The sequence below is a fragment of the Heliangelus exortis genome, chromosome 28 (genome assembly GCF_036169615.1).
Source record: "Heliangelus exortis chromosome 28, bHelExo1.hap1, whole genome shotgun sequence".
In the NCBI taxonomy this organism is placed as follows: domain Eukaryota; kingdom Metazoa; phylum Chordata; class Aves; order Apodiformes; family Trochilidae; genus Heliangelus; species Heliangelus exortis.
The window spans coordinates 2,658,411-2,685,221 of NC_092449.1; the positions used below are offsets into that span (position 1 = coordinate 2,658,411).

Sequence of the window (26,811 nt, forward strand, 5' to 3'; positions counted from 1 at the left end):
ACATTTTTTAAACTGTTTTGGTTTTTTCCTCAGAAAAACCCCTGAAATTATTTCCTTCTTTTCTGAATTAAGATAATTTTCAAAAACATTGCTATCATAAGCAGGCAGAAGGTGTAACTATACTACTCTAGCACTATAAATGTCACTACAAGGAATGAATGAGAAACCACAGCCTTAAACTCTGACTTTTAGGTAATTCTGCCTGCAGATGGATCTAAATGGGACTGCACAGGAGCTACACCAGGTAGCAGTAATGGTTCATACTGACAGGATTTTCACAGCAGTTTTATTTGAGATACAACCCAGCCTGAGCACTTGCCAGTCTGGTTCTCTCTTATCTGAGGGAATGTTTCTCAACATCTTTTTCATGCAGCACGTTTAAAAATTCTGGTAAAGGACAAAAATCCCTACTCACCTCTGACTTGAAAGAAGTTTCATCCTCTGAATTAGACTCCTCCATTTCCACTGGCTTTTTGATCTCCTTGGCCTCACTTTCAGATTTTACCTTTTCCACTTTGGCATTCATCTTCTCCTTGGTTTGTTTCTTCTCTGGGTATGAGGAAGACGAGGTTCTGGGAGATGTCCCTAGGATATTCTTTACCCCTTTGGAGCTACTCTTTTTTTGTTTTTTGGCACTGGGCTTTGGTGACTCCACATTGGAGGGCCTCTTGCTGGAAGATTTTAACTCTGGCTGGGGCCCACCCTTTGGAGAAGTGTTCTCCAGTTTGGTCTCCTTCACGGCCAGTTTTGGTTCCTTGAAAGCAGCTTTTGGAGGTGCCTTCTCCTCCTTAGGCAGTTTGTTCTCAGTTGGTTTTCTGGAGGAATCCTTCAAAGGCTTGTTTTGTTCTCTTTCAAGGTCTTTGGAGGAGTTTTTGCTTTCAGAGTCTTTCCTTGGCCTCTCTCTGTGCTCCTTGGTTACTTTGTGGGGCTTGGATGCCTTGCTACTTTCCTTGGTTGCATCCTAAAATTCAGCAACAGAAACATGCAAGCCAGGTATGAAAGTGAAGCACTGCACAGAATCAGAAAATGCATTCTCAAAAACAACACTGAAACCTTGGTTTCATGTAGACATCCACCCACAGGTGCCTTAGCAACTCCTCTACCTCTGAGGCAGACCTCTTGATTGCCCTAATCAATGTCTGATGGACAGAAATTGACAGCAGGCACTTAAAACCTTTACACCAGGGCAGGATGAAACATGTTTCCCAAATGCCTCTTCCTTTCCATGGTCTATAAGCATCCATAGGTGTTTAGTTGAGATTTAATCTCCAGGGTTCACACCAGAAGCCAGGCAAGAGGAAGCTCACTCTAGTTGTGTTACACTAAGTCATACCTCACACCACATTTTAGGGAAGAAAACCAGCACCTAAAGAGATTTTTTTGAAGGTTAAATCACACCCATGGCAAATGCAAGTTATGTTTGTAGCCTAGTCCCTAACTCCCCATATCAACCACACTGCAACTTAAGAAGATGCCCATGAGCCAGCAATGTGCCCTTGTGGCCAAGAAGGCCAATGGCATCCTGGGGTGCATTAGAAAGGGTGTGGTTAGTAGGTCAAGAGAGGTTCTCCTCCCCCTCTATTCTGCATTGGTGAGGCCACACCTGGAGTATTGTGTCCAGTTCTGGGCCCCTCAGTTCAAGAAGGACAGGGAAGTGCTTGAAAGAGTCCAGCGCAGAGCTACTGAGATGATTAAGGGAGTGGAACATCTCCCTTATGAGGAAAGGCTGAGGGAGCTGGGTCTCTTTAGTTTGGAGAAAAGGAGACTGAGGGGTGACCTCATCAATGTTTTCAAATATGTAAGGGGTGAGTGTCAGGGAGATGGAGTTAGGCTTTTCTCAGTGGTGACCAGTGATAGGACAAGGGGTAATGGGTGTAAATTGGAGCATAGGAGGTTCAAGTTGAATATCAGAAAAAATTTTTTTACTGTAAGGGTGACAGAGCCCTGGAACAGGCTGCCCAGGGGGGTTGTGGAGTCTCCTTCACTGGAGACATTCAAAACCCGCCTGGACACGTTCCTAGGGGATGTACTCTAGGGGGCCCTGCTCTGGCAGGGGGGGTTGGACTAGATGATCTTTCGAGGTCCCTTCCAACCTCTAGGATTCTATGATTCTATGAACCCTAAGAAAGCCAAAGCCTCTGGTATCAGCAGGCATTTTATCACCTTTAATAAGAGCCTTTAGACACCAATCATTAGGACTCTACCTCTCCAAGGGTCAGGGATAAATGAAGGCAAAGGAGTCCTTCTCTTTGCCAGTTACATGTGAATTCAAACCACTTCAAAGAGGGGTTTGTGGGGAGGCACTGGGGCATGAACTGGACATGCTGAGATGCAAACTTATGCACCTCTGAGGGCAACCTGGAGGAAAAGAACCAGAAGATTATTTTGTCTTTAGTTACTGGCAGTTTTCAGAGTTTGTGTCAGAGCCCTTTACCTCTCTTCTGCTTTCTGTATGTTCTAATGCTTAATTCCTGACCAAAATGAAATCAGCCACCAAGACATAAACCATCTTTATTCTGCTTCATAACATCAACATCAGAAAGCATGACCAAAGAGCCAGAAGTGTTTAGAGCCCTGAACAAAATGGATATGGGAATTGGATTGCACCACAAAATGAATTGCTGTTCATATTTCTGACTGTTCATGCTGATAAAGAGGATGCAATCTGCTTCCAAACGTGTTGCCTGTGGATTGTTGTAGAATTACACAAAAACAGCTTCATCACACAAGTGAAAAAAAAAGAAAACTGAAGCTTCTTCAGAAGTCTCAAGAACTAAATAGTGCAAATGTTCAGTATTGAAATCAGATGTTCTGTAGAATGTCAGGTAGGAAGAGACCTCAAGGATCATCTGGTCCAACCCTTCTCATATCACTTCTTATCTGAGATGTCTCAGCACCCTTTTGAGCTGAGACTTAAAACTTCCCCAGCCCCTTCCCCTGGGAGACCATTCCAAGGTCTGACTGACCTCAGAGGGAACAATTTTCCTCTTGTGTCCAATCTGAATCTCCCCAGGAGCAACTTGTGCCAATTGCCCCTTGGCTTGTCCAGGGGGCTCCTTGTAACCAGGGAGTCTCCATCTTCTTTGTACCCCCCCTGAAGTCCTGGAACATGGTAATAAGGTCTCCACTAAGCTCAAGGCTGAACAAACCCACTTCTCTCAGCCTCTCCTCATATGGCAGGTACTGCAGTCCTGTATCATCCTCATGACTCTTCTCTGTACTCTCTCTAGCCTGTCCTCAAGCTTTATGTACAGAATTTGCCCAAACACAGCCTATTTTATGCTCTTTACACCACTATCCTGCATAGATCTAAAGACAGGGGAAGTGCTGGCACTCTACTCAATTATGCTGCAAAGAAACACAAGGACTCAGAGTACAGCTTGGCAAACAGTGAAAGACCCAGATAATTCATCCTCAGCATCAAGGATACAAGTCAGGCCAATCAGAAAGGACTTCCTTCTTTATGTGCTAGAGCAGATCAGGAAGAAGATAAAGGTTCACCAAATCAAAAAATAAAAAAAATCTCAGTCTTGGACATTTCATTTTCTTTTCAGAATTTCCCTGTAGAGAAGTCTGGCAAATCATAAAAAGGCCTCCTAAATTATGATGAGTTCCAGACCATTAGCTAGTGAACTACAAACAGGACATTTTCAGAATTAAAAGTAGCCAGAAACAGCTGCTAAACAAGCTCTTGGCAGTGTGTCCTGAAAGAATTCTTCACCTCAGGGTGACACAAAAACATGGTCACTGACCTTTGACCCATGAGATGGTTTGGTCTTCTTGGGATCAGAGAAGGCAGAGAGTGGTATTGTGGGCAACATTGGGTAATCAGGACTTGGTCTTGAAACAGTTTCTGCTCCTTCTGGCATTACCATCACCTAATAATAAAAAGGGGAAAAATTATGCATGAGTGAAGTCCCATGGACTATTAACACATGATTATATTAAGCCACTTGCTCAATTAACACCCTATTATTCATCTTTTGGATTATTTTTTTTTTTCTCAGCTCAAGGGCCATAAAAATATATTGTCTAGGCAGTGCTCAGTTTCAAGGCAGCTCAAATATAGAACATTAAAAAACAGCAAAAAAATGAAAGGCAACATGTAATATCCAAGTATTTTCCTCAAAGGGAATGTCAAGATTCTGAGCACAAGTAGGCAATAAAGCTCTGGACAAGAACTGTGTGTTCTGCTGCAAATGTTTTTATACTCCAAAAAGGTTGCAAAGTAAATCTGGAGGAATAAGCCAAACTTTATCAATTTAGAAGGTGAATTCACACAGAAAAAAAATTAAAAAAGGGATATAATCAGGCCTTGGGTCTCTCGTTTGACAAGGTCCTAACACTCAGCACTGAGCTCCATGAACCACTTTCCCTCTTTCTTCCCCTATATTCTGCCAGAACAATCCTGTTGAAAATTTTTCCACTAGTTGGAAGGCATCAAAAGCAATTCCCAGACAAAACACCTCAACACATAAGGAATACAACTGTGTACTAGGAAAACCCCAAGAAGCAAATGTAGTTCTAGCCACCCTCTGGCTGAAAGAAACACCTTCCATTTGTGTCCATCACAAAAAAGCACTGGCACACCAAGGTTCACCAAATAAAAAAATTTAAAAATCCCAGTCTTGGACATTTCATTTTCTTTTCAGAATTTCCCTGTAGAGAAGTCTGGCAAATCATAAAAAGGCCTCCTAAATTATGATGAGTCTCAACAGCTGGAATACTTACTGAGACTTACTATCAAAAAACTTCCCCACAACTTCTTTACTTGTTCAGGCTAGAAATATGGGATGTTTTTAATTGATTGTTTTGTTGTTGTTTTTTTTTTAGAAGAAAAATTTGCCAGCAATTAAGACCATTTTGAATCAAGTCTTTGAGCAGAGGACAGTTATACAGTATTAATAAGTGGGGTTGTCTCAGAATACAGGCATGACATCCCCTGTCTGGTTAAAAACTTCATGCACTATAGCAACCCAAATCTTTCAAAAGTATATCCATTTCACTCCTTTTCACTCTATATTCCAAACATTTCCCTTAATTTTTTATTACTTAAGCAACAAGCAGCTGAGCTCAGATTTAGAGGACATTTATTGATCACAAAGCCTTGAGCTCTCCTGTGGCAAAAATGAGCAAGGAATAGACTGGAAGCCTTGATACAGCTCAGGACACCAGGAAGGTCACAGATAACTGCAGCTGCCTGCTGGACAGAGTGCAACATCCACAGATCTCTGTTTCCAGATAGGTTTTAGTGCTTTGATATTAATGTTCACATTTAAATTGAAAATTAAGTGCCACCAAGCACACCAGCAACGGTTTAGTTCTGCTTCAAGTGCTGCAGTTGTATAACCAGGAATAAAAATTGGCTGGGTCATCCTTTAGATGAAAAACTGTAGCCTGCTGGGCTGCAGCTGAAAAGAAAGCCCAGAATCAAATGAAATCTCTACACATTGTAGCAGAACCCCTTCAGGTCTCCACTTACCCCTCCAGCCTTAATGAGTTTGCGCCTGAATTCCTTGGTGGGGTTGTTGAAAGTCAGTTTCTCACAACGGAGGTGGTTCACAGGTGGATTTCCCTCCAAATTTAAGAAGAGGTCATATGTGAAACAAACCTTTTTTGGCTCCTCCTAAAAACAAGAAAGACTTTGGGAAAGCTGCAGAAGCAAAGGATTCAAAGTCACTCCTCAAAATCCCAAATAAACCACTGAATAAGCGGTGCAGTCATCAAATTTTTCATCAGGAGATCACAGAGCTATAAATTAAACTATTAGGGCCTGAAGTTAACATACTGGCTCATCAGAAACTCAGACATGGTTTCTCACAGCAAAAGAAACACCCAGATGAGGATACTGAGAGCCAACAGTCTGGTAAAAGCTGCTCAAGAAAAGAGATTCACAAGCTTGGTCCAGTGGACTGTCTGATCCTGTCTCCTTGGGGAAGTAACTGTACTATCAGCATAATTATTAGGGAAAGCACAATCCTTCATCTGGAGAAGGAAAACCCTGTGAACTCAGAGGATCTCTGCGGGTACCAAGGAAAGATTAAACCCAACAGTAAAAGGATGACTCGTTCTGTAAAAATCCTTTTCAATATGCATATTGCAGGGCCTGAATGGGAAGAGATCCTGAGCTTTTGAACTTTCCAAGGGCATTTTCACTGAAGAAACCCAGAGTTTGTATGCATGTTGGGGATCATCTGTGCCTCACTGGTTTTGTTCCACCTGCTGCAGCAGCACAGCAAACAGCAGAAGAAAACCCTTCATTTTTTTTTCTCCCCCCTCTGAAACCGCAAACGTTGCCTGCTACTCCTCCAGCACAAATATTGATAGGACTTTTTTTCCCCGCACACACCACCACCATCTTGTAGTCTGCATTTCAAGATGAAAACTCCCCAAACGTGGCAGAAGAGCCTCTCCTGAACCACCACAGAGCCCTGCAGTACATTCAGGATTTACATGAATGCTTCCCCCACGCCTCGTTCAGCGCGCACCATCGAGCAGCTGCACAGCAGCCTTTTCCACAATTCCTATCCAGCAGCTCAGATTCCTGGTGCAGTTGCATTGTTGTATGGGAACAGGCACTGCAGGCTCCCAGCCCGAGCCATTAGATTTGCTGAAAATAGGTTGAAGCCTCAAACAGCTTCAGACAACACTGATTCCTGCTGTTCGCTTGGCGTTGGAGAAACCGTTTCTTGTACAATCTCCACCTCTAATAATAAAAAACGTGGTAACCACGCCAGGTTTACATCAAAACCAACACCCTGAGCTCATCTGGGAGTCCAGGTTTTTGGTCCTCGCTCCCCAGACAAGGGCAGGCAGACATCTGAGCAGACACAGACAATGGAATTGCCTCCTATGAGCATGCTACAACCACAAGGGTCATCAGACCCTCCTTTGGAAAAGCCCTGAAGAACCCAGGCACACGTGAAAGGGTTCAATGTCTACTAAACAGATGAATAGGAAGAGGAAGAATAATGCTTGCAAAATACACTGCATTGTCATTTTCTTCTTTTGCTACAAACATTTTCATTAACTGAATCATTAGTGAGCTCTGCATGTGTGTGCTTTTGCTGGAGTTCAAACAGCAGCTGTAAAGGGTCCCTCAAAGTCTAATAAACTTAAATGAAGGATGAATAGAAATCCAAACGTGGCCTAAGAATTGCTTCTAAAATGTTTTTCCTAGTTAATAACAGAATACATTGATCCTGGATATATTAGCAAAAGCTTTGGTCAGAAGCTGTTTCACCATCACATTATCACAGCTCTGCTTTGCCTCTTTGCTTCCTGAGGAGGACTAGGGGATTGATTTCCCTTTAATCTCAGCTATCCCATTCCTTACAGAGAATCAAAAGCATCAGAGAAACACCCCCCTCTGCCCCCAAATATTTATCATACCTCTATTGACAAGTTTCCACTTTTTGTAAAATTAAGACAGTTTTTCACTGTGATTTTTCTCCAACTTGGAGATCATGACTGCCCTGGGAACTGAGCCCTAGCTAAGTACCTTGATCATTAAAATATCCTTTGTATCATCTGAGGCCACCAGAAGCCCCCCTCCTCCCCCAAGTGAATAGTTAAGATTACAGCAGTCCTAAAAGGAGTACAAAAGTCTCAAAGCAAAAAGCTGCAAATAAACATTCTTTCCTTTACTGCCTTCACTGATCAGCTAATGATTACAGCTCAAGACACTCCAAAGCTTAACCCATCCGGTCCCCCCCCTAAAAGCCTCAAACAACCATCAAGAGAAAAGGGGAAAAAAAAGAAGGGAGGGGGGGAGAAGAAAAAGCAAGGAAAATCTCTCACAATTGACCTGGACCTACACACCCTCTGCCTTTAAATGGAAAGCCACATTCAAAAAAAAAAAGAAAAACCACACTTCAAAGCCCTCCTAAATAACACCTTGGGATCTCCGTATCCTGCTGCTTGGTGTGGCAATAGTGTGGGTACTTTCTCACCCTAAGAACTCAGGTCCAGGCAGTCTGTTTGCAAACTGCAACACCTCACATGCTCCTGTTCCTGAGGAGGAACTATTTGAGCAGGTCAAAATTTACTTAAGATTATTCCACCTTCTGATATTAAACCCTTGATGTCAACAAGTAAAACTGAAACAGGCAGAGACTGACTTTCTGTGGACACCTTGTTGCTCTCCAAGACCATAAGCTTTTATTAAAGGCCTTGCTTCCAAAAAAGACTTCAGAAAGGTCGAAATACATCCATTTCTAATTGCTAGATTTTGCATTTATTCAGATTAAAATTAACTTGTCAGTTTGGACAAGAAATTAGGACTGGCATGGGAAGCCTCAGCAAGCTACTTTAGAACCTCAGTTGCAATCTGCCCCTTAAAACCTCACCATGGCAGAGAAGGAATCCAGAAGTGGGTACCACAAACCTAGGGTCAAGCTTCATTTGCAGACACTGTGTATTCCCCTCCACTCAGAGAATCCCCCTACTCCACTTCCAGACTCCAAAGCTGAGTATTTTACTTTACTTTTACTGTTTTCCAGCTCCTGTCTGCCACTCCGCTGCTAGGAACACTGGAGTTGCTTTGTTTTTCTTCCCACTTCTGAAGTAATGGGTTAAAGTTCTTTTGGCACTTTTTATAAAAAGGAGAAATTTTTCAAACACTTTTGTTAAAATTTCCTTGTCTTGTTTTGAAGGCAGGGTGTGCCCTTTGCCACTTTACACAAATCAAAAGAATTTCACTGGTAGCGTGCGCATAAAGCTCATAAATCACTTTTAGAAAGCCATAAAACAAAATTATCTACAAAAATCTAGCACACCAAGGAAGCAGGCTCATGGTTATTCAATAACTCTAACATTTAAACACCACTTCCCTTCCTTTTGCCACAGCCCCAGCCTGACAGAGTCATTTATCCCTAACTGGTTCATAACGTCTCAATAAATGAAACCCCTCTCCAGGCTGGTACAACCCGTTTGACAAGTCCTCCACTCTGCTTGGAGACAGGATATTTAAAAGTGGATAGCCCAATATCCATTTTTTTGAAGTAAAAAAAAAAAAAAAAAATAACCAAAAAACCCCACCTCAAACCAACAAACCTTTACCTTCCATTCAGCTAACAAGTCCTTGAAACACCCTCGGCTTTTCTGAGATTCTATGGAGTTAAGTAGAACAACAGCATTTTGGAACTCTCCTCCATCTGAAAGCTTTTATTTGGCTTGAAAATTAGGAAAATATATTCAGTGCTCAAAGACAAGCATTTAATAACTTATTAGCTCTTACAAATGCAGGCTGTGGTGCTGGCATGCCTAGAAAAGCTCCTGTGTTAACCAGGTTCTCTGTTCTCTTCACCCACGTTTTGGCTCAGAAAACTGTCTACTCAAATAGAAGAATAGGTAAACTCCTCATATGTATTAATTTATTACAGAAAAAGGTAAAAAAAAAAAAAAAAAAAAAAAGAAAAAAAAAGAAGACTCAGCCTTCAGCAGCAGCACAATAGGAAATGCTGCAGGTTGGGTAAAACAACAGAGGACAGACGTACAAAATGTGAGCAAAATGTGAGCAATAAATGCTTCCACTCAAAGGCTGGACAAAATGACAAGTTTTACTCCTCCTCTCACAGCTTTCAGCTGAATAAATATGAACAGGCTAAATCTACTCCCCCTTTCCTCAAACCTGTGCAGACCCTACCCCAATAACACAGCAATTTAAGTGAAAATTAAAAGCCTCAATCACACACAGGCTCTTGAGCTTCCTTCCAGACACCTTCCTGATGGCTCAGTCCTGGCAGGTAGCTGGGGCTGATCTCCAATTTCACCCCCCCTGCCATACCTGCACCTAATCTGAAACATAAATATTTTTCCCATCTCCAGGATTTTTCTATGTATTCTATGCATCACACCTACAAACACTGCCCAAGGGGTAGAAAAGATCCATGTTTTTATTTTGAACTTCGGTGGGAAAATCAAAGAGATTTCTCTGCTTGCTTTGCTTATCTCCCTTTCCACTAATAGAAAAAAGCCCAAGTTACACATATCCATCCTGTAACTACTGGCAGCCTTTTATCTCCAGCACAGAAATCAGGAGGTAGTATCTTTAAACAGGCACTAATGCAACATCTTACCCATGTTACATTAATACCTTCTGCCTTATATTGGAATAGAACAAAATTACACCAGACCTTTAGCTTGCCTTTTTTTTTTTTTTTTTCTTTTGGGGGTGTGAGGGTTGGAGAGAAATTCTTGATCTAATTTGATTAAGGTGCAAAAAAAGGTAACAGGGAATGAATACCAAAGTCAGACCTGTATTTTAGCTTGGTTTTTTGTTGTTTTTTTTTTTTTTTGGGGGGTGGGATGAGGGTTGAAGACAATTTGATCTGATTTGATTAAGGTGCAAAAAAAGGTAACAGGGAATGAATACCAAAGTCAGACCTGTATTTTAGCTTGGTTTTTTGTTGGGTTTTTTTTTTGGGGGGTGGGATGAGGGTTGGAGACAATTTGATCTGATTTGATTAAGGTGCAAAAAAAGGTAACAGGGAATGAATACCAAAGTCAGACCTGTATTTAAGCTTGGTTTTTTGTTGGGTTTTTTTTTGGGGGGGTGGGATGAGGGTTGAAGACAATTTGATCTGATTTGATTAAGGTGCAAAAAAAGGTAACAGGGAATGAATACCAAAGTCAGACCTGTATTTTAGCTTGGTTTTTTGTTGTTTTTTTTTGGGGGGGGTGGGATGAGGGTTGAAGACAATTTGATCTGATTTGATTAAGGTGCAAAAAAAGGTAACAGGGAATGAATACCAAAGTCAGACCTGTATTTAAGCTTGGTTTTTTGTTGGGTTTTTTTTTGGGGGGGTGGGATGAGGGTTGAAGACAATTTGATCTGATTTGATTAAGGTGCAAAAAAAGGTAACAGGGAATGAATACCAAAGTCAGACCTGTATTTTAGCTTGGTTTTTTGTTGTTTTTTTTTGGGGGGGGTGGGATGAGGGTTGAAGACAATTTGATCTGATTTGATTAAGGTGCAAAAAAAGGTAACAGGGGCTGAATACCAAAGTCATACCTGTATTTTAGCTTGGTTTTTTGTTGTTTTTTTTTGGGGGGTGGGATGAGGGTTGAAGACAATTTGATCTGATTTGATTAAGGTGCAAAAAAAGGTAACAGGGAATGAATACCAAAGTCAGACCTGTATTTTAGCTTGGTTTTTTGTTGTTTTTTTTGGGGGGGGGTGGGATGAGGGTTGAAGACAATTTGATGTGATTTGATTAAGGTGCAAAAAAAGGTAACAGGGAATGAATACCAAAGTCATACCTGTATTTTAGCTTGGTTTTTTGTTGGTTTTTTTTTGGGGGGTGGGATGAGGGTTGGAGACAATTTGATCTTATTTGATTAAGGTGCAAAAAAAGGTAACAGGGGCTGAATACCAAAGTCAGACCTGGATTACAGCTGCCAGATTACAACATCAGCCACTGTGGAAGGTGTTATTTGGAGACAACAATGAGGCTACAGAAAAAGCCTTGAGACTGTTGAAATGGAGGGGGGGGGAGAAGAGGGTAGGGAAGGCATGGTAGAAAGACAGCAAAGCATTTGTTGTACCCAGTTTGTATTGATTCAAGCACCAGAAGCCACTAACAGCAGCCCTCATTACAGGAAGGAACACAAAGGATTTAAAAATAAAAATAGCACACTAACATTTTCAGGCCAACAATCCCAAGTGATCCACTCTCATCAGGCAACTCTGCTTTATCACTCAGCCCCCTCAGCCCCTGCCATTGGGTTTTCAGGTTCAGTTCCAGAAGCAAAAGCTCCAGCAGGTCCCCAACATCAGCTGGGACTGCAGAGACCACTGCAGAGACCACTGCCCCACTCCAGGGAGCTCAGGTGCACAGACTGCCCGGGTTGGAAGCAATATTCAAAATTCATGTAATTCAAATTAGAAGCCTGAGAAAGCACCTGTTTATTGAGGCACTGAATTACAGCCCAGGAAGGACAAACAGATGCCAACGAGGTGTCAGTCTGTTCATAGAGGGTAAGAAGAGGCTCCTGCACCTTTCTGAATGCCCTCCTGACACTTGGAAAGCACCAAAAGCTTCAGTGGAGCCAAGGGCACTGACTCCAAGCAGCAGCAATAACAGTAAGAGAGGACTCCAACACAGAGTTAACAGGGAGTTTTGTGCAAAGTGGCCTAAAATAAAAGAAGATCCCTGCTGAAATTCATTAAAAATATTCTTGAGCCATTCTTAGTAAAACTGTTCCTTAACAGTGAGCATGCCTGTGTTTCTTTAGCCAAAGCAAAGAGTACACTGGCTCTGACAACCACTATTTATCATCCTAGTAACAAATTAGAAGAGGGAAAGGAAACAGCTAAGAAAGGAGGCTTAAAGGGTGGAAAAAAAAAATAAAAAAAATTTCAGCCAACCATGGCAAAGATCAGCCTGCTCAGATCAGCTCACTCCCTCTTTAAAGCCTTTCTCTTCTCACCTTTACAAAGCCAAACATGCATCGATAAACAAATCCCAAAGGCTTTTGCAACTCTTGTTTCAACTGAGAGGACACACTTCACTCAACAAAACCCTGCTAGAATGTGGGGAGCATATGGGCAGAAAGAACCCACCCTGCCCAGCCACCCAGGGCCTTTTCTGCCCAACCCCAGAGCCAACCCATGACATCTACTTGAAAGGAGTTATTCAAGGATGAGTCCCAAGTGCTGTAATCAATTCAGGGAAATTCAGAACAATATCTGCTCCACACACACCAGCTGATCCCCAGCAGTGTCAACAGGTTTACACAGATCAGAGTGAACATATGGTCTACAAGTAGTAAAGACTTATTTATTTGGTGCTTTAATGTTACATTCTTGAATACAGGAGAAAAAAACCTAGGCTGTATCCTAAGCCTTTGCCATTCTTCCTCCTCTTTCCCTAATTTCTTCTACAGCCCAGTCTTTGCTCACCTTTGTCTTTGCATTTCTGCCTTTGCAGAAGTATTTCTCTCATATTCCACTCCACTTAATGAAAATAATCATAGCTCTTAATATTTCAGGAGGGCATTAGAGCCAGGCAACAGTGGTCAGAGGAGTCAAATTCTTCAGATCATCAGGCAGCCTCCAAGCTTCCAGCTACCCTAAGTACCAGGCTTAACTTCCAAATGTGCAGAGAGGGAATGTCAGATTTGATGACATAAGGACCAAAAACTTCTAAGCAGTAGAAGCAAATTTCCAAAGACTTCAGTAAAGCTCACATATTTCTAGTTCATGGCTGAACCTGAGAACACATCTCTGCTCAAATGATGTGCTGGGAGATGGAAGCTATTGCTTTTTCCCCTCAATCACTACTTGCCCCAATTTCCTAACAGTGCTGCTATCCAAAACTCCTTAACTAGTCAATTTTTTTTTCAATCACCTCAGAAGTGGATGCACTTGAATAGCAGGACAAGGATGAGCATTTTGAGGACTGGTAGTTTTGAAAACAAGTCTGCACCGAAAATCTATTTTTTCTCTTTATTTTTTTTCATCTTTCTGAAAAGCAAAATGCCAAAACCAAACTGCCTTCTCCTAAATTAACTGCTCCTTCCATTGTTTCCACCAAGAACAGAGACCACCTATTTCCCTTATTTATAAAAGCCATCCTATCCCTAATGACAGAAAGAACAACTATGCAGTCACGTGCTTCTAGAAACAATGAGAAGTGATGACCCTGGTGGGTGTGAAACCAAGTTATATTCTGAAAAGCTGCCAGTTCTGTACTCTGTGAGAAGCACAAGAATAGGAGGGGTGGAAAGAAAGAAAGAAAACACATGAATGGAGTTGAGAGTTCAAAGCAAACAAATGCACCTACTAAAAAACCCCCAAGTTACAAAAAAAAAAAAAACAAAACAAAACCAAAAAACCCAAAAAAAGACCCACAAGAGAGGTAGAAAAGACAGAAACAAACTTGAGGACTTGTGGAAGACAAAGTCATTGGAGGGACCTGTGGGGAAAAGGCAAGTGTGAGAAAAGATGTGGTGAAGAAAGGAAGGAAGGAAAAATAAAAGGTAAGGGTTGAAAGAAAACATGGTGCACCCATCCCAGTTGCTACTGATTGTCCTTAGAAGAAATCCAAGTGGAATTCACTTTATTTTTTGTCAGAGATGCAAAGGTAGATTTTGAACCTGAATTAAGCCAACACACAGTGCAGATTAAGGGTTTCCTCCATCCAAAACCTCAGAAAAGCCACCAGAAATCAACCTACTTTTAAGCTTTTGAGGCTTTTTTTGGCATTCAAATCATAGTTTTCAGCATTTGCTAAAAAAGCTGCTTCTATCAACAACTTTCATTCCTTCTCCTCTTTAACTGCCATTTTGCTTCACATCCTTTTTGCTTACCCCACCCACCCAAAAGAAAGTTGTGGGTAAAACATTTCCAGGCTGAGAAGACAAATCTTGTGGTTCAGCCTCCTTATCTGCCTTAGTACTCAAGACTCAAAGTGGGCTAAGAGCAATGTGGTAGAAACAAACAAAAAAAAACAAAACCCAACCAAAACCACCAACAAAAAACCCCAAAAAACCCAACTAAAACATTAATTATTCACAAATGACACCACCAGTCTGGGGTGAGAAGGAAATGATAGATATGTTTGTGGGGTACAGGGGAAAGGATGCTGGGGAGCTAAACTGAATGAGGTTGTTATATGTGGTCTGCTCTCAACAAACTCTGGGGTAATGGCTTGTGCTGAGAGGGCTGAGGGGGCTGGGGGTGAGAGGATGTGTTATAGTAATGTGGCTTAATGGTCAAATTTGATTTTATCTAGTTTCCCTTTTAGGGATAATAAATAACAATTACTGCTTAAGCAGTAATCAAACCCAGAAAGAGTCAGTATTCATGTTTAAGAAAAACAATTTCACTGAAACTGAGTTAATATGAACACAAGTGTTCAAATCTCTGTTTTCATAACCTTCTTCAAGCATTGTAGCATGTGACCTCTGTGGTAAAACTTAAAGCAAGCAATAAATCCCAAAGTTTAACCTTCATATACTTGTTGGCAATGAATCTTAAGATTTAAAATATTTAGTGCTTTCTTTTTGGGAAAGTACTGAATCAGAACTACAACATTTTCAACATAGCTGTAAATATCTGACCCACACATGCAAATCTTTGTCTTGGGCCTCTACCAATTTTATACCTGTACAGTTAATTTAATAAGATTGCACATTAAAAATGTTTTTTTAAACATATTACCAGTCAACACAGTATTTACAAATGTTTATAAAAGCAGCAGTTTATGTTTATTTACTTCCCTATTTGCATAAAATATTTTGAAGTGCTTTAACATTACCCACCCTTGAGAAGTGTGTTACAAGCAGTACAATCTCTCTTCAGAATCTCTGGGACCATCACTGTCCTGATATTACCTTTCTATATAATTCCATTTCTGCCAAAAGCTTTCTTTTGAAGTCTGGCAGGAGCTTCCAACTCTCAGTTAAATTCTATTTATTAGACTAATAAAAAACACACACATAAAACAGTCACATAATTTAGAGTCTTTCTGTCAGGCAGTTTCAGGCTCTGGCACTGCTCAAAACAATTACAAGACCAGAAATCAGATTCTACCTTATTTTTGAAGTGTACTTCAATGGGCATAATGAAGCCTGCATAGCCAGACTCCTCCACTTTGTAAGGGGGCTCCTTGCACACTGAAAAGAGAACAGACAAATGTTAAATTTGAATATAACACAACTTAATCTGAGCTAAAAGGGAGTTGCAAGAGGAGAAATGGGCCTCAGATGACTCAGGACACATTTAAAACCATGACCTTTGGGGAAAAAAAGAAAAAAACAAGCCACACAATAAAATAAGATGGTGGTCATGGGCTTAGATGAGAATATGAAAATCTGTTCTTAGCTCCTCCCATGGAAAGGAAACATAGAACACTCCACACCAGAGTCTCCAGGAGATTCTTCCCCCCCTTTTGCAGGGAGATACTATTACATTTCTGTGCTGTTCCAAAACAATGCAAACTGCCAGTTAGATCTCTCTTGGGAAAAAAAAAAAAAAAAGGGGAAGACCCTAAAGGTGGGAATTTGAACAGTAAGGAGAGGTCAAATTTACTTGGGTGCCAATATTTATTAAAACACCACACGATGTGAGCTGTTGGGGGTTTTGTTTGTTTGTTTTTTTGGTTTTTATTCCTTGAAGTGCTGTCCTGTAACTCTCAATTTTCATAACTGAATAGCAGCTGAACTACAAGCTGCCTCATCCCAGCCTGGTACCAAACCTGAAGGGCAGGTAAGCAGGGCTGTTTGTTTCACACACAGAGAAAGGGAGGAAGGTTAAACAGTTTGCTGCTAAGGTCAGGGTGCTGCCTGCTGCAGGAACAGCAATTACACAAGTTAATTGCCTTGAAGAAATTAACCTACATGCTTCCTGCCTCAGTTTCCCCATCCTGCTACCTTCCTATCATCTACCACTGCATTTCAGTCCAGGGACAGATTCTAGGATCATTTCTTTGGCCAAGACACAGCTATCCATAAAAGCTGCCAAAAGAAACAGGAGATAAACAGATTTTCCCTCTCTGGAACCGGATGCACTTCATACACTTTATGCACTACAATGTATATAAATACAGCCAATTAAGTCATTAGAGGAATTCAGTGCAAATCTTTTTACTTCTCTATAGAATTCCAAGTAGTTAACATGATTAGGAAACAGCACCTCAAAATTACAAAGCTTTCTTTTAATGTAGATATATTATCCCCAGCTCTAAGCACATCATAAAGGTGTTAGAAAGCAATAAGATTCACCTGCAAAAGAAAAGAGCATACCTAAAAATAATCACAATCTTCAGACTTGCTTTAACTTGAATTCTATACAAGAACCCTGTAATTTAGGGGAGAAAGCCCAAAACCAAAGAACAGTGCCAATATGGCAGCAGGAATCTTAAGACTATCTGCCAAGCAGCCTTTGTTCCTTTGCAGCTCTAGTCTAACTAATTAAAATTACTCTGCAAGCAATCTGCTAGCAGCCCAAGCCTACCTCCACCAGCAGATTCTGCTCCAAGTCAGAGCAAACCATCTGAAGAAACCCTTCAAACAACTCCAGAGACAGCACACATCCACCACACCATTTATGCACAACCCATACACACTTTGGTTAAAAGCAGGCTGGCATGACAAGCATTGGGGGGGAAAAAAAAAATAAAAATGGAAGTCTCTTTAAAGGTAGATGATAAGGCAACCAAGCAAAGAGCCTGTACTACTCTAACACAGTTGTTTGTAAGAAAGTAATTACACCAGATGACAAGAATTGTAGCACAGCAGATTGTAACTTTTACTCTCTAAATTAGCTTTCAGCTCAGTATTGCTCTTGCTTATCATACATCAGTTTTACTACATCAGTTTGAAGGAGGTATTATTAACATACAGACTGGATTCCCATCCTTATGAGCTCTGAGTTACTTTCCACTGTGGGCTCTCACCAATAACACACATAGGAGGCAGTCCTAAGACATCCTGCATGACCAGCAAAGAAGTATTTCAAAGAATGCACATTACAAAGTAATTTACAGCAGTGCTCTCAGGCAGCCTGCATTCCTGGTAACACAACATAACAATAACACTGCAGAGGCAGTTACACAACCTTAAGTAGCTCTCAGCCTTTTGCTGCTGCTGAAAAGGGCAATTCCTGCTCCTCCACCTCAACCCTCAGCTCCTGCTGCCCAGTGCCAAGAAGATGGTTCATGTAGCTGCCCAGTCAGAAGGAGCAAAGAACCAGCAGGAGAAAAGAACAGATCCAGCAGAAAACAACACTACAATCTGTATACTCTCCCCAACCTGGCTGACTGCACAGTGCTTGTGCACACTGGAACATACAGCCAGTGGCAAAGAGACCACAACCCATTTGGCATCATTTCTGCTGGCTTAAAATACTACCTGAACTGGTGCCTGAGGCTAGAAATGGCAAGAATCCTTATGGCAACTTAATGACCATTGCAAAAGCCTCCATTCTCAGTCTGTAACCCAGCCCAGTATTTGAGCATTTGAGTATTTGATCTCTCACCAATCACATGCTTCCAGCTTTTGTTGGTGAATATTGACAAATCAAAGCCATCTTTCCCAGTTTGTAACATGAATTATCTTCTGCTGACACAGTGTCCTCAGAGCCTGCGTGTCCTAACACTTAAATAAGAGGAGAAAGCACCTCACCTCCAGCCCTTTCATCAGAACAAAGGTCCCATTCTCCCTGACCTTCCTCAAACAAAGATGGTAGAGGTTAAAGCTGAAGTGCCTGCAATGTACATTTTGCTCCTCTTTAAGAGGGATATTTTACAGCAAAATGACAGCCTGAGACAACCTCCACTCGCACACTGCTCCTTCACACAGGGAAGACCTAATAAAGCACCTTTAAAAAAAACCACACTCACCTCGTTTGGGTTTTGGGAAGCTCTCATGCAGCCTGAAGACCACCCTTTCCACAAAATGCTGGATGTCACACTGCTCTGGGCCTCGGACAAACACCATCCAGTCATGAGTGAACCCCTCTGTGGTAGGCTTCTTCCTCAGTTGGGCTCGATGCCCCAGCTCCAGTTTGACTTGAACTGTGCACTGTTTTAGGATAGAGGGGAGAAAATCAGCAGAATGAAACAGCTCATGTGTTATGCAGAAAGCTGAACCCCACAGGCAGAAGACACTCGAGCACCACAGGGGAGGGAAACAACAGCCTCTACAGAGAGATTACTCTGATTCTGAAAACTACAGTGTTGTAGACAGAAAGGGTACCATAAAAATAGCTCCTAGCACCATTTCCTACCTATTTTCTTCTTCCTATTAGCACTGCAGAGAAAACAGCTTTAGAAGAGGGATAGGTTTATCTGCCTCACTTATCAAGCAAATTGTCAGCAAAGCCCTCATTGCAGAATCCTTTTTTCTAGAAAGCAGAGACAGAACTTGGTGTTCGCAGCTTACAAAATTCACACCACTGACAGAAAACTAATCTGAAAACAGGAAAAATTAAACCATGAATTGCTGGCTTTTGCTATTCTCTGGAATATGTAATCCATTAGAATACAGCTATGATGCTCCTTGTACCTTTTTAAAGGTTTTTTATTAATGCATTTCCAAAGACCAAGCCTAACACTGACCATGCCCACACAATACCCAGCTCTAAAATGACCTCATTCTGATTTGCACTCCCAACTCCTGCTCTGATCATAGAATAACAGAGAAGGTGTATTCAGTGTCTCACTCAAAGCACAAAAATCCCATTAGATGCCTTAAAACCCAGATTAAATGAATTGTGAAGATCCACATATTATTGCAGACTTCACAGCCAGGAGAAAATAAATGAATTGAACAGCTGTAACAGGGGAAAGGCAGAGGTGCTGCAGACATAAGGTAAAGCAAGCAAATCTTGGGGCAAGATTTGTAAAGGCAGGGAATAACACCCAAGGTATCTGACTGCTTATTAATTTTGTGCATATACCTTCTACAAACTCAACCAGTAGCACTGTGATCTTGAACAACCCAACAAAACCCAGCTTCAGCAACTGGAAACTTAGATATCTTAAAAAAAAAAAAAAGAAAAAAAAAGAGGGGGGGCAGTTTTTAGTCCTTACCCCCTTCTTCCTTACCCCCTTCTTCACCTAAGACTTGAAAAATAAAATAAATGTCTTGTTATTTCTGGCAGTTCTCAATCACCATCAGGAGAGGCAACATTATTTGTCATCACCTGAATTACAGGTGGACACAGCCCCAGACTGAGGGCACAGTGTCAGACAACAACCATGGGAAGAACAAGCTCCCCCACACCTAAGCAAATATTTAGGGAAAGTGTTATCCTTGTTCTTCCCCTGAGGAGCTTCAACAAGGAGCATGACCAAGGAGCTCAAAAAATATTTCACACATCCAACCTGATTGTTTGTGGAAAGGAGATTTCCAGAGCATGGTTAATACTTCTGAGAACACATAAGGCACTCCAGCTCAGTATTCTTTTCTTTGTAAAAAGATCACACAGGAGGTCTACAGAGTACCAGGCATCAAAGCTCGACCTCCCAAATTGCAGACCAGTTCTAATTTCAACTATAAGCCTTAGCACACTCTTCCAGAAAATTATCTTGATAGCAAAATGCCTTCAGCTGCCATCCAACACATCAATTCTAAGACTCAGGGACAAAGACAGCTAATTAATTGCTTCATCTGTTTTACTACAGCATTTCTTTAGGTTACCTTTCTCTGCAAGTTCTCTTGGCAGGCTTTTTTTTTTTTTTTTCTTTTTTTCTTTCCTTTCTGCTCTTCAGGGCTTATCTACACTGGCTCCATCTCACTCCTGCACTACAAATGAAGGTACACAGCAGCCTGTTCTTTCATGTTGCATTCAGGCACAAGAAAAAAAGGCAAGGTGTGTTTCACTCCAAGCACAGCAATCTCCCCTACGGTGGGAGGGCATTATGTGGAGACCTCCTGCCTAAATCCTAAGCCCACATCGGAGGGAGCTTGCAGGCCTGGCTTTATCTGGGATACTTCCCACAGTGATCACACAAGCGTTCCCATCACCCCAGCCAGGCTGTTCTGCAGCTTCAGGTTATCGATTCCATAATTACCCTTTAAATTGTGCTACTGTTGCCAGTTACTACCCATCTCCAGAGAAGTGCAAATGACTGTCAGGCTACAGGATTTGCTTTTCTAGCGGAAACGGCTGAGAAATTTTAGCTGAGGAACAGATGGGTCTATGTGGAAGAGAGCAAAATTAAACAGAAGAGAGAACTGTTTAACTGAGAGTGAAAGTTGTACTTGCTGCACTCCTCACATCTCGGTCCAATTAACAATTGCTATGAATTAAGCCAGAAGTTGAAACATTTGAAAATACAACCTCCCAACATAACAAACACCCAAAGCTGCTCCACTAAAAATGGAGGGATTTCTCTTTTTTTTTTTTTTTTTTTTTCTTCTTCTCTCTCCTAAGCGTGTCTCTCAACAAAGGGAAATCAGGATCCTATTCAAACAATTTGTAATAATACAAAGGAGTCCGCTTTTCAACTTCTCAATAAACATTCTGAAGGCTGCTCGGGTTTTTTGTTTGATGTGCTAATTGCCTGAAAGCCAGAACCAGTTCCCAGTCGCTCTCCTTTGGGCTGATTATTCCGGGGATAGCGGGGCTCACCTCCTGAACCTCAGCCTCGCAGGGAACCTGTTCCCAGCTCCCACACAAAAGGCCCCAGAGCTCAGGATCACCTCAGGTAAAGTTCCAGCATCCATCCCCCTCCGCAGCCCCCCCGGGATGCTACCTGAGGGCTTCCCCCTCGCCTCCCGCACCGGGAACGACTCTCCCGGTGCCATTAACCCTTTGCAAGGCGGCTGAGGGGGGGCAGGAACGCCGATACCTCCCCTCCCGGTAATAAACTCCGGGCAGGAATTTGCGGGAAACGCTGCGGCTGCTGCTGCTGCTGCTGCTCCCACCCCCCGCCGAGGGCGAGGCTGCAGCGTGGCCGCCCATGAAGAGGCGAGGGCTGAGCAACCCCCCCCCCTCAAAAAAAAAAAAAAAAAAGAAAAAAGAAAATAATAAAAGGGATATGGGGAGGAGGCGTCCCTCCCCAAAGGGAAGGCGATGCCCCACAAAACCCCCCCTCCTCCTCCAGCATGGGGGTGGGGACCACCCAGTGACACCTCCCCACGCGTGCCCCCCACGCGGGAAAAGGGGAAGGGGGAGAAGGGGGGGGGGGGGGGCGGTTCCGGGGGGCCCCACCCCCGCGGCGGGGCGGGCGCCGCCGCTCCCCTCACCTGATTGTCCATGGTTGGGCGCAGCGCCGCGGGCCCCGCTCGGTCCCGGTTTCGCTGGGCGGTGGGCGGCCCGGGGGGAGGGGGGGGTGGTGTCGGTGGTGGTGTCGGTGTCTCTTCCCCCCCCCCTCTCTCTTTTTCCCCTCCTCCTGGGAGCGAAGCCGCTCTCCGTCCGCCCGTCCCCCCCCACCCCCCTCCCCTCCGCCTCGGCCGGCGCCTCCTCGGTCGCGGCCCCTCACGGCCCCGCCGCCGCCGCTCTCCTCATTGTGTGTCACTCACAGGCAGCAGCCCCGCCACCCCCCCCCCCCCCCGGCGCCCGCCCCGCGGAACCGGAAACCGACGCCAGCAGAGAGGCACCCGCCCCCCGCCAATAGCGGCGCCGCAGCACGCCCGGAGGCGGGGCTTCCGCCACAGACCCGCCGGGATTCCCCGCCTCCTCCTGACGGGCAGCGGACACGCCCAATCGGCGGCGGGCGGGCTGGAGAAGGGGCGGGGTTAAGGGCGGGGCCTGCGCTCTGTCTAGCGGGGAGTGGGAGGCGGGGCGGGCGGTGGGCGGGAGCGGGGCCTCCCTCACCCCCCCACCTCTCACACCGGTCCCGGTCTCCCGCGGAGTGGTGGGGCTCGGGTCCGCGCTCCGTTCCCAGGTGCTTTCCCTGGGACCGTCACCGGCTCCGCAGCACAGCGGGCACCGGGACCAAGCGCTTGGGCCTTGTTGTACGTCCCGGCCGCGCGAACCCGCCCCTTTTCCCTCACTGGGCCCACGCTTCCCCGCCGCTGGCGGCAGCCGATTTCACCCGTTTGTTAATTTCGTACACAAATGAGCTGAGAACAAGGGAAAGCGCAGCTCCTAGCACAGCTCCCAGCGCAGCGGACACAGCGGGCCGGAATGGCCGGGCAGGGCTGCGCCTGGGCTGGGGAGGGAGCTGGCGGCACTGCTCGCCCTCAGCCCTTGTTCTCATTCAGCCTCCTTTCTCCTTTTCCCTCCGTCTCATTTTTACTCCTTCCTTTTCCCTCGATGGCCACCCCTTCTCCTCTTTATCCCTGATTTCTCCTGGTTTTCTCCTCCCATGTTCTCCTTTAGACTCCCTCACTTTCCCCCTTGATCTCCCCCATTTCCTTTCAACTGCTCTCTGTCTCCCTCATTTTCTTTCTCTCATTTTCCCCTTAATCTCCCACAATTTCTCTCAGTTTCAATTTCCCCCTCGCTTTCTTTGCTTTTTCCCGGAGTCACTCATTTTCCCCCTCAGCCTGCCTCATTTTGTCCTTTAGTCTCTGACATTTTCTCACATTTTCCTCTCGATCTCCCTTATTTTCTCTCATTTTCCCTCTCAGTCTCCATTTCCCTCTCAGTCTCAATTTCCCCCCTCAGTCTCCCTCATTCTTCACTCTCCCACATTTTCTCACATTCCCCCTTCTTTCCCTCATTTCTTTCCCTTCACTTTCCCTCATTTTTTCCTCACATTTCTCCTCTTTCTCCCTCCCTCTCCCATCTTCCCGCCTTTCCCCTCTCCTCCCCGGGCCTGGCGGGCCGCCCGCCCCGGCCTTGCCTCGATGGAGGCCGCCGGGGGTGTTCGGGGCAGGGGGAACAAAATCTCGGTTTTTGCTCTTGTAGCGGGAAGGATTTGCAATGCAAATGGAGCCGGGGATTCCTTCAGTGCAGGGGTGGTTATCAGCCTCGGGCTCAGCTGGGGACGAGCCCGGAGGTCACTGCCGGGGCTGCTTCGGAGCCGCCCGCCCTGCAAATGCGGTTTTGTTTTGTTTTTTTTTTTTCCCCTCCCTCCCCCCTTCGGCTGACTCCGAGCGTGGCATTTGCATCTGAAAAGTGGGTTAAAGTGGGGTTTATTTACTTTTTTTTTTTTTTTTTTTCCTTAGGGCTCTAAATGACAAGTTGCGAGCTCGATTTGGTGAGCCTTAAATTAACGCTACAAGCGCGATTTGTGCCTGTGTCTGAGCAATTTTTTTTTTTCTTGTTTTAGAAGCAAGGCAGAATTTTATTTTTTTTTTTTTCCTGGTGCAACTTTCTTGTTTGAAATACTTTGTTGATCTCTGCAAGGCAGCAGAAAAACCGCGTGTTAGCCAATCCCGCTGTGTTGTTGCTAACTGATAGCCACAGGCAAGGATTAATCGGTTCCCCAATCATTCTAAAGAGCCAGTTTACCTCATCAACCTGATAGAGGATATTAGTGAAGCAAAATGCTTAATCGCTTCAGTTAACAACAACAACAACAAAAGAGAGCCTGATTTGGAGTCTTTTAAGTGCTCCAGTTTTCATTTTCCGTGTTTCTGTCTGATGCAGTCCCAAGAGACATCTCCTTGGACAGTCTCTTTTCTTCCCCATTGAGACAGGGCCTCTTTTTCTGTGAGTTCTCACTGATATCTTTAATTGTGGACATTATTCCCATGCATGTGACTCTTAGGTTTAAATCTTCTATTTTCTAACTATTCACTCATGGCTTGATCACAGTCCTTGGTGGTTACACACTTCCAGGCCTGAGGCTTTTCTGGAAATGTCTCCATTTCTCTCAGTTTTGACTCCACTCTTGCTCTGTTGAATTTTTTTCTTGTGCAAGAGACGTTGCTGGGACACACAAGACCCTGAATGAAAACTTGCCTGTTGCTTTCTCTTGAAAAATAATCATAATTTGCTTTTTATTTTAATTATCATCAATGTCAATTTTTTCCTTTGCCTTTGATTTTGCCCAGTCTGGGGTTAACACTTTTTTTTTGTGCTCTCCCAGTGCAGGACCTGAACTGCCCTCCCACTTCAGCACACCCAATATTTACTTATACTGCTTTGCACACTTGTGCTTTGCACTACTGGTTGCTCCTCCAGTTTTCAGCTGCTCTGAGACCTGGGGCAGGATCCCACCAAGAACTTCAGGGATGGGAAGTCCTGAGCCAGGAGACAGCTTCCACACTACCAGAGGTGGGCAGCCCAAAACGTGCTGCAGAAGAGCCAGCACATCATTGTATTGGTGCCTGCTCCAAACCAGAACCCGAGGCTCAGTGCTGGGACAAGTAGTTCCAGTGGATTAATTATTTAAAATGTGCTGGGGTAGCTCTTGACATTCAACTGAGAAAACACTCAAGGAGAGACATTCCCACAACTGCTGGCAGTTCCCAGCTCAAGGACTGACCAAGCTTATCCCCAGTGTTCTGTTCAAGCTGCTTTCCCCCCTCCAAAAAAAAAAAAAAAAAAAAAAACAAACAAAAAACAAACCCACAAAAAAACCCAAAACAAAACCAAACAAATAAAAAAACCACAGCCAAAGGTGGAAAATTTCCCAGGCTCCACGGGACTACGTTGGGAGTTTCGGGTGCTGGGGAGGGAAGGTGGAGCCAACAACCATCCAGGCTCCTCCAAACTTCTAATTTTGCAGAGAGATCTCAAGCTAACGAGCTGTCAGCTGAGTGCCTTCACACCCAAGGCAGCCGTGGGCTGAGCTCCTGTTCCTTTAGATCTATTCCAGCAACTTTTGGGTTCTGCAATAACCGCCTGCAAATCCAATTAGCGTTCCTCTTTGTGGCACCGTGTGCTGGCAGAGAGCTGCTGTGTTGCTGCCATCTACAGTAGGGCCAGTGCCAATGGATAAGAAACAGATCTTATTTGCATATTCAAGTATGCAAATGAAGCATGACAGCTCTCCTTAATTTTTGGTTGGGCTTTTTAGTTTTCTTTCCAGTCTTGCTTCAGAGATCCTTGTCTTGAGCTGTGTTTCATCTGGCCTGGCCCTTGAGAGGGGACTGTGCCCCAAGAGTTGGGGATGGTGGAGAAGAAAGTAGGAAAAAGACTTTGCTCTGTGCTTGTTCCTGCCTTGGCCAGAGAAACCCAGGGGTGGGAAGGATTTCTGAGGTGTTGTCCTGTACAGGCCAAACCTGGCTGGTCTTGGGGAGTGGGAGTGAAGAAAGCCATAACTGGGGGGGTTTGGGAAGAGATGAGTCCTGGTGCTTGGGTGGGCAAAGTCACATCGAGTGAACACACGCAGAGTCCTCCCTGACAACCCCAACCCCCCTGCAACCCAAGGAGTCCTCCTTGCTTCCCTGCCAGCCTCCAGGCAGCATCTCTCACTTTGCAGCAGGCTTTTGACTTTCCTGGAGGATCCTGTGAGCTTCACTCCTTGGGGGGCTGAACCCCTGCTCCAAGGCCTGATCCTCAGTCTGTAGGTGTGAATCTGTGTCCTGGTGGCCTGCCCTTTCTATCCCTGGAGAAGCAACTTTGTTTCACAGTTTGGTGTCACTCACTATTCTTTTCTCAGTCCTAATTTGGTTGCATCTTCCCCTTTTAGCACTCTGAAGACCACAAGTTCTGTGGTCAGTCTTTGCTTTTGAGGGGCTTGGACACCAGCCAGCCAGCAAGCGAGGCTGTGTCCAGCAAGGAAAGAGGCAGTGCAGACAAAAGATGATCCTGTAACAGACTCATGGACTTAAAAGATGAAGCCCCAAGCCTTGCATTTGAGAAAACGCAAGCCTCCACTTTGTGTCCAGTGAAAGAGCCTGAAGTTCTCTCCTGAAAGAACTGAAAGCCTTGGAAAACGTCCTGAACCTGAAGTCAGGAGAGGGTTTGGTTTCTCTGGTGGCACCGAGGGGACCTGGGAGTTGTTTTGTTTTGCATCTGGGGTTTCTGCTGTCCTTGGCTCACTGCACAGGGCTTGTCCCTCTTGGCTGCCAGGGACAGAGGTAGTGACAGAGAAGCTGTGAGTGAGGAGGAGGTGGTTAATTCTGCAGCGATTCTTGTTCTGGTGTAACAGGACTCCTGGTTTGCTAATCAGCACTGGGACCCCTGCAGGGAAGCGTGTTCGTTTGGATCAGCTGTTAATCCCAGCAATATTTATTCTTCTAGAACTGCTTTTGCTTTGCCTGTTCTCAGCCTTCCCCTCCTTCTCCAGTTCACACACCACATTATAGTATTCACAGCACATATTTAACACCGGGGTAGTGTAGTGAAAGTCCAGATTGTTAATAGCCCAAATCTCAGATTGCCAAAAAGATACTCCTAGCAACTACTAACTGCATCTGGGAAAAATTACAGACAGCTTGGAAATTCTTTATTTCCTTTATTAATGAAGGACTTGGTAGGGAAAAAAAAAAAAAAACCCAGCACACTGTAACACAGTT

The 26,811-nt window shown here is 44.1% G+C and overlaps 1 protein-coding gene across 4 annotated transcripts in view; it reads right to left on the bottom strand.

Moving 5' to 3' along the window:
* MLLT1 (MLLT1 super elongation complex subunit) overlaps positions 1-21,970 on the bottom strand; it is a 36,929-nt gene extending 14,959 nt beyond the window's left edge. For 2 of the 4 annotated variants that reach the window (XM_071727995.1, XM_071727996.1), the window contains exons 1-6: positions 21,700-21,970; positions 18,348-18,528; positions 15,539-15,621; positions 5,483-5,626; positions 3,753-3,878; positions 416-961 (exon numbers count right to left, since the gene is read on the bottom strand). In XM_071727995.1, the coding sequence (XP_071584096.1) occupies positions 416-961; positions 3,753-3,878; positions 5,483-5,626; positions 15,539-15,621; positions 18,348-18,528; positions 21,700-21,711 (1,092 nt within the window). In that variant the 5' untranslated portion in view covers positions 21,712-21,970. Of the gene's footprint in view, positions 1-415; positions 962-3,752; positions 3,879-5,482; positions 5,627-15,538; positions 15,622-16,377; positions 16,462-18,347; positions 18,529-21,699 lie in introns of those variants that run through there. The other 2 variants (XM_071727997.1, XM_071727998.1) reach the window with 2 other exon arrangements.
* Positions 21,971-26,811: the final 4,841 nt, after the last annotated feature.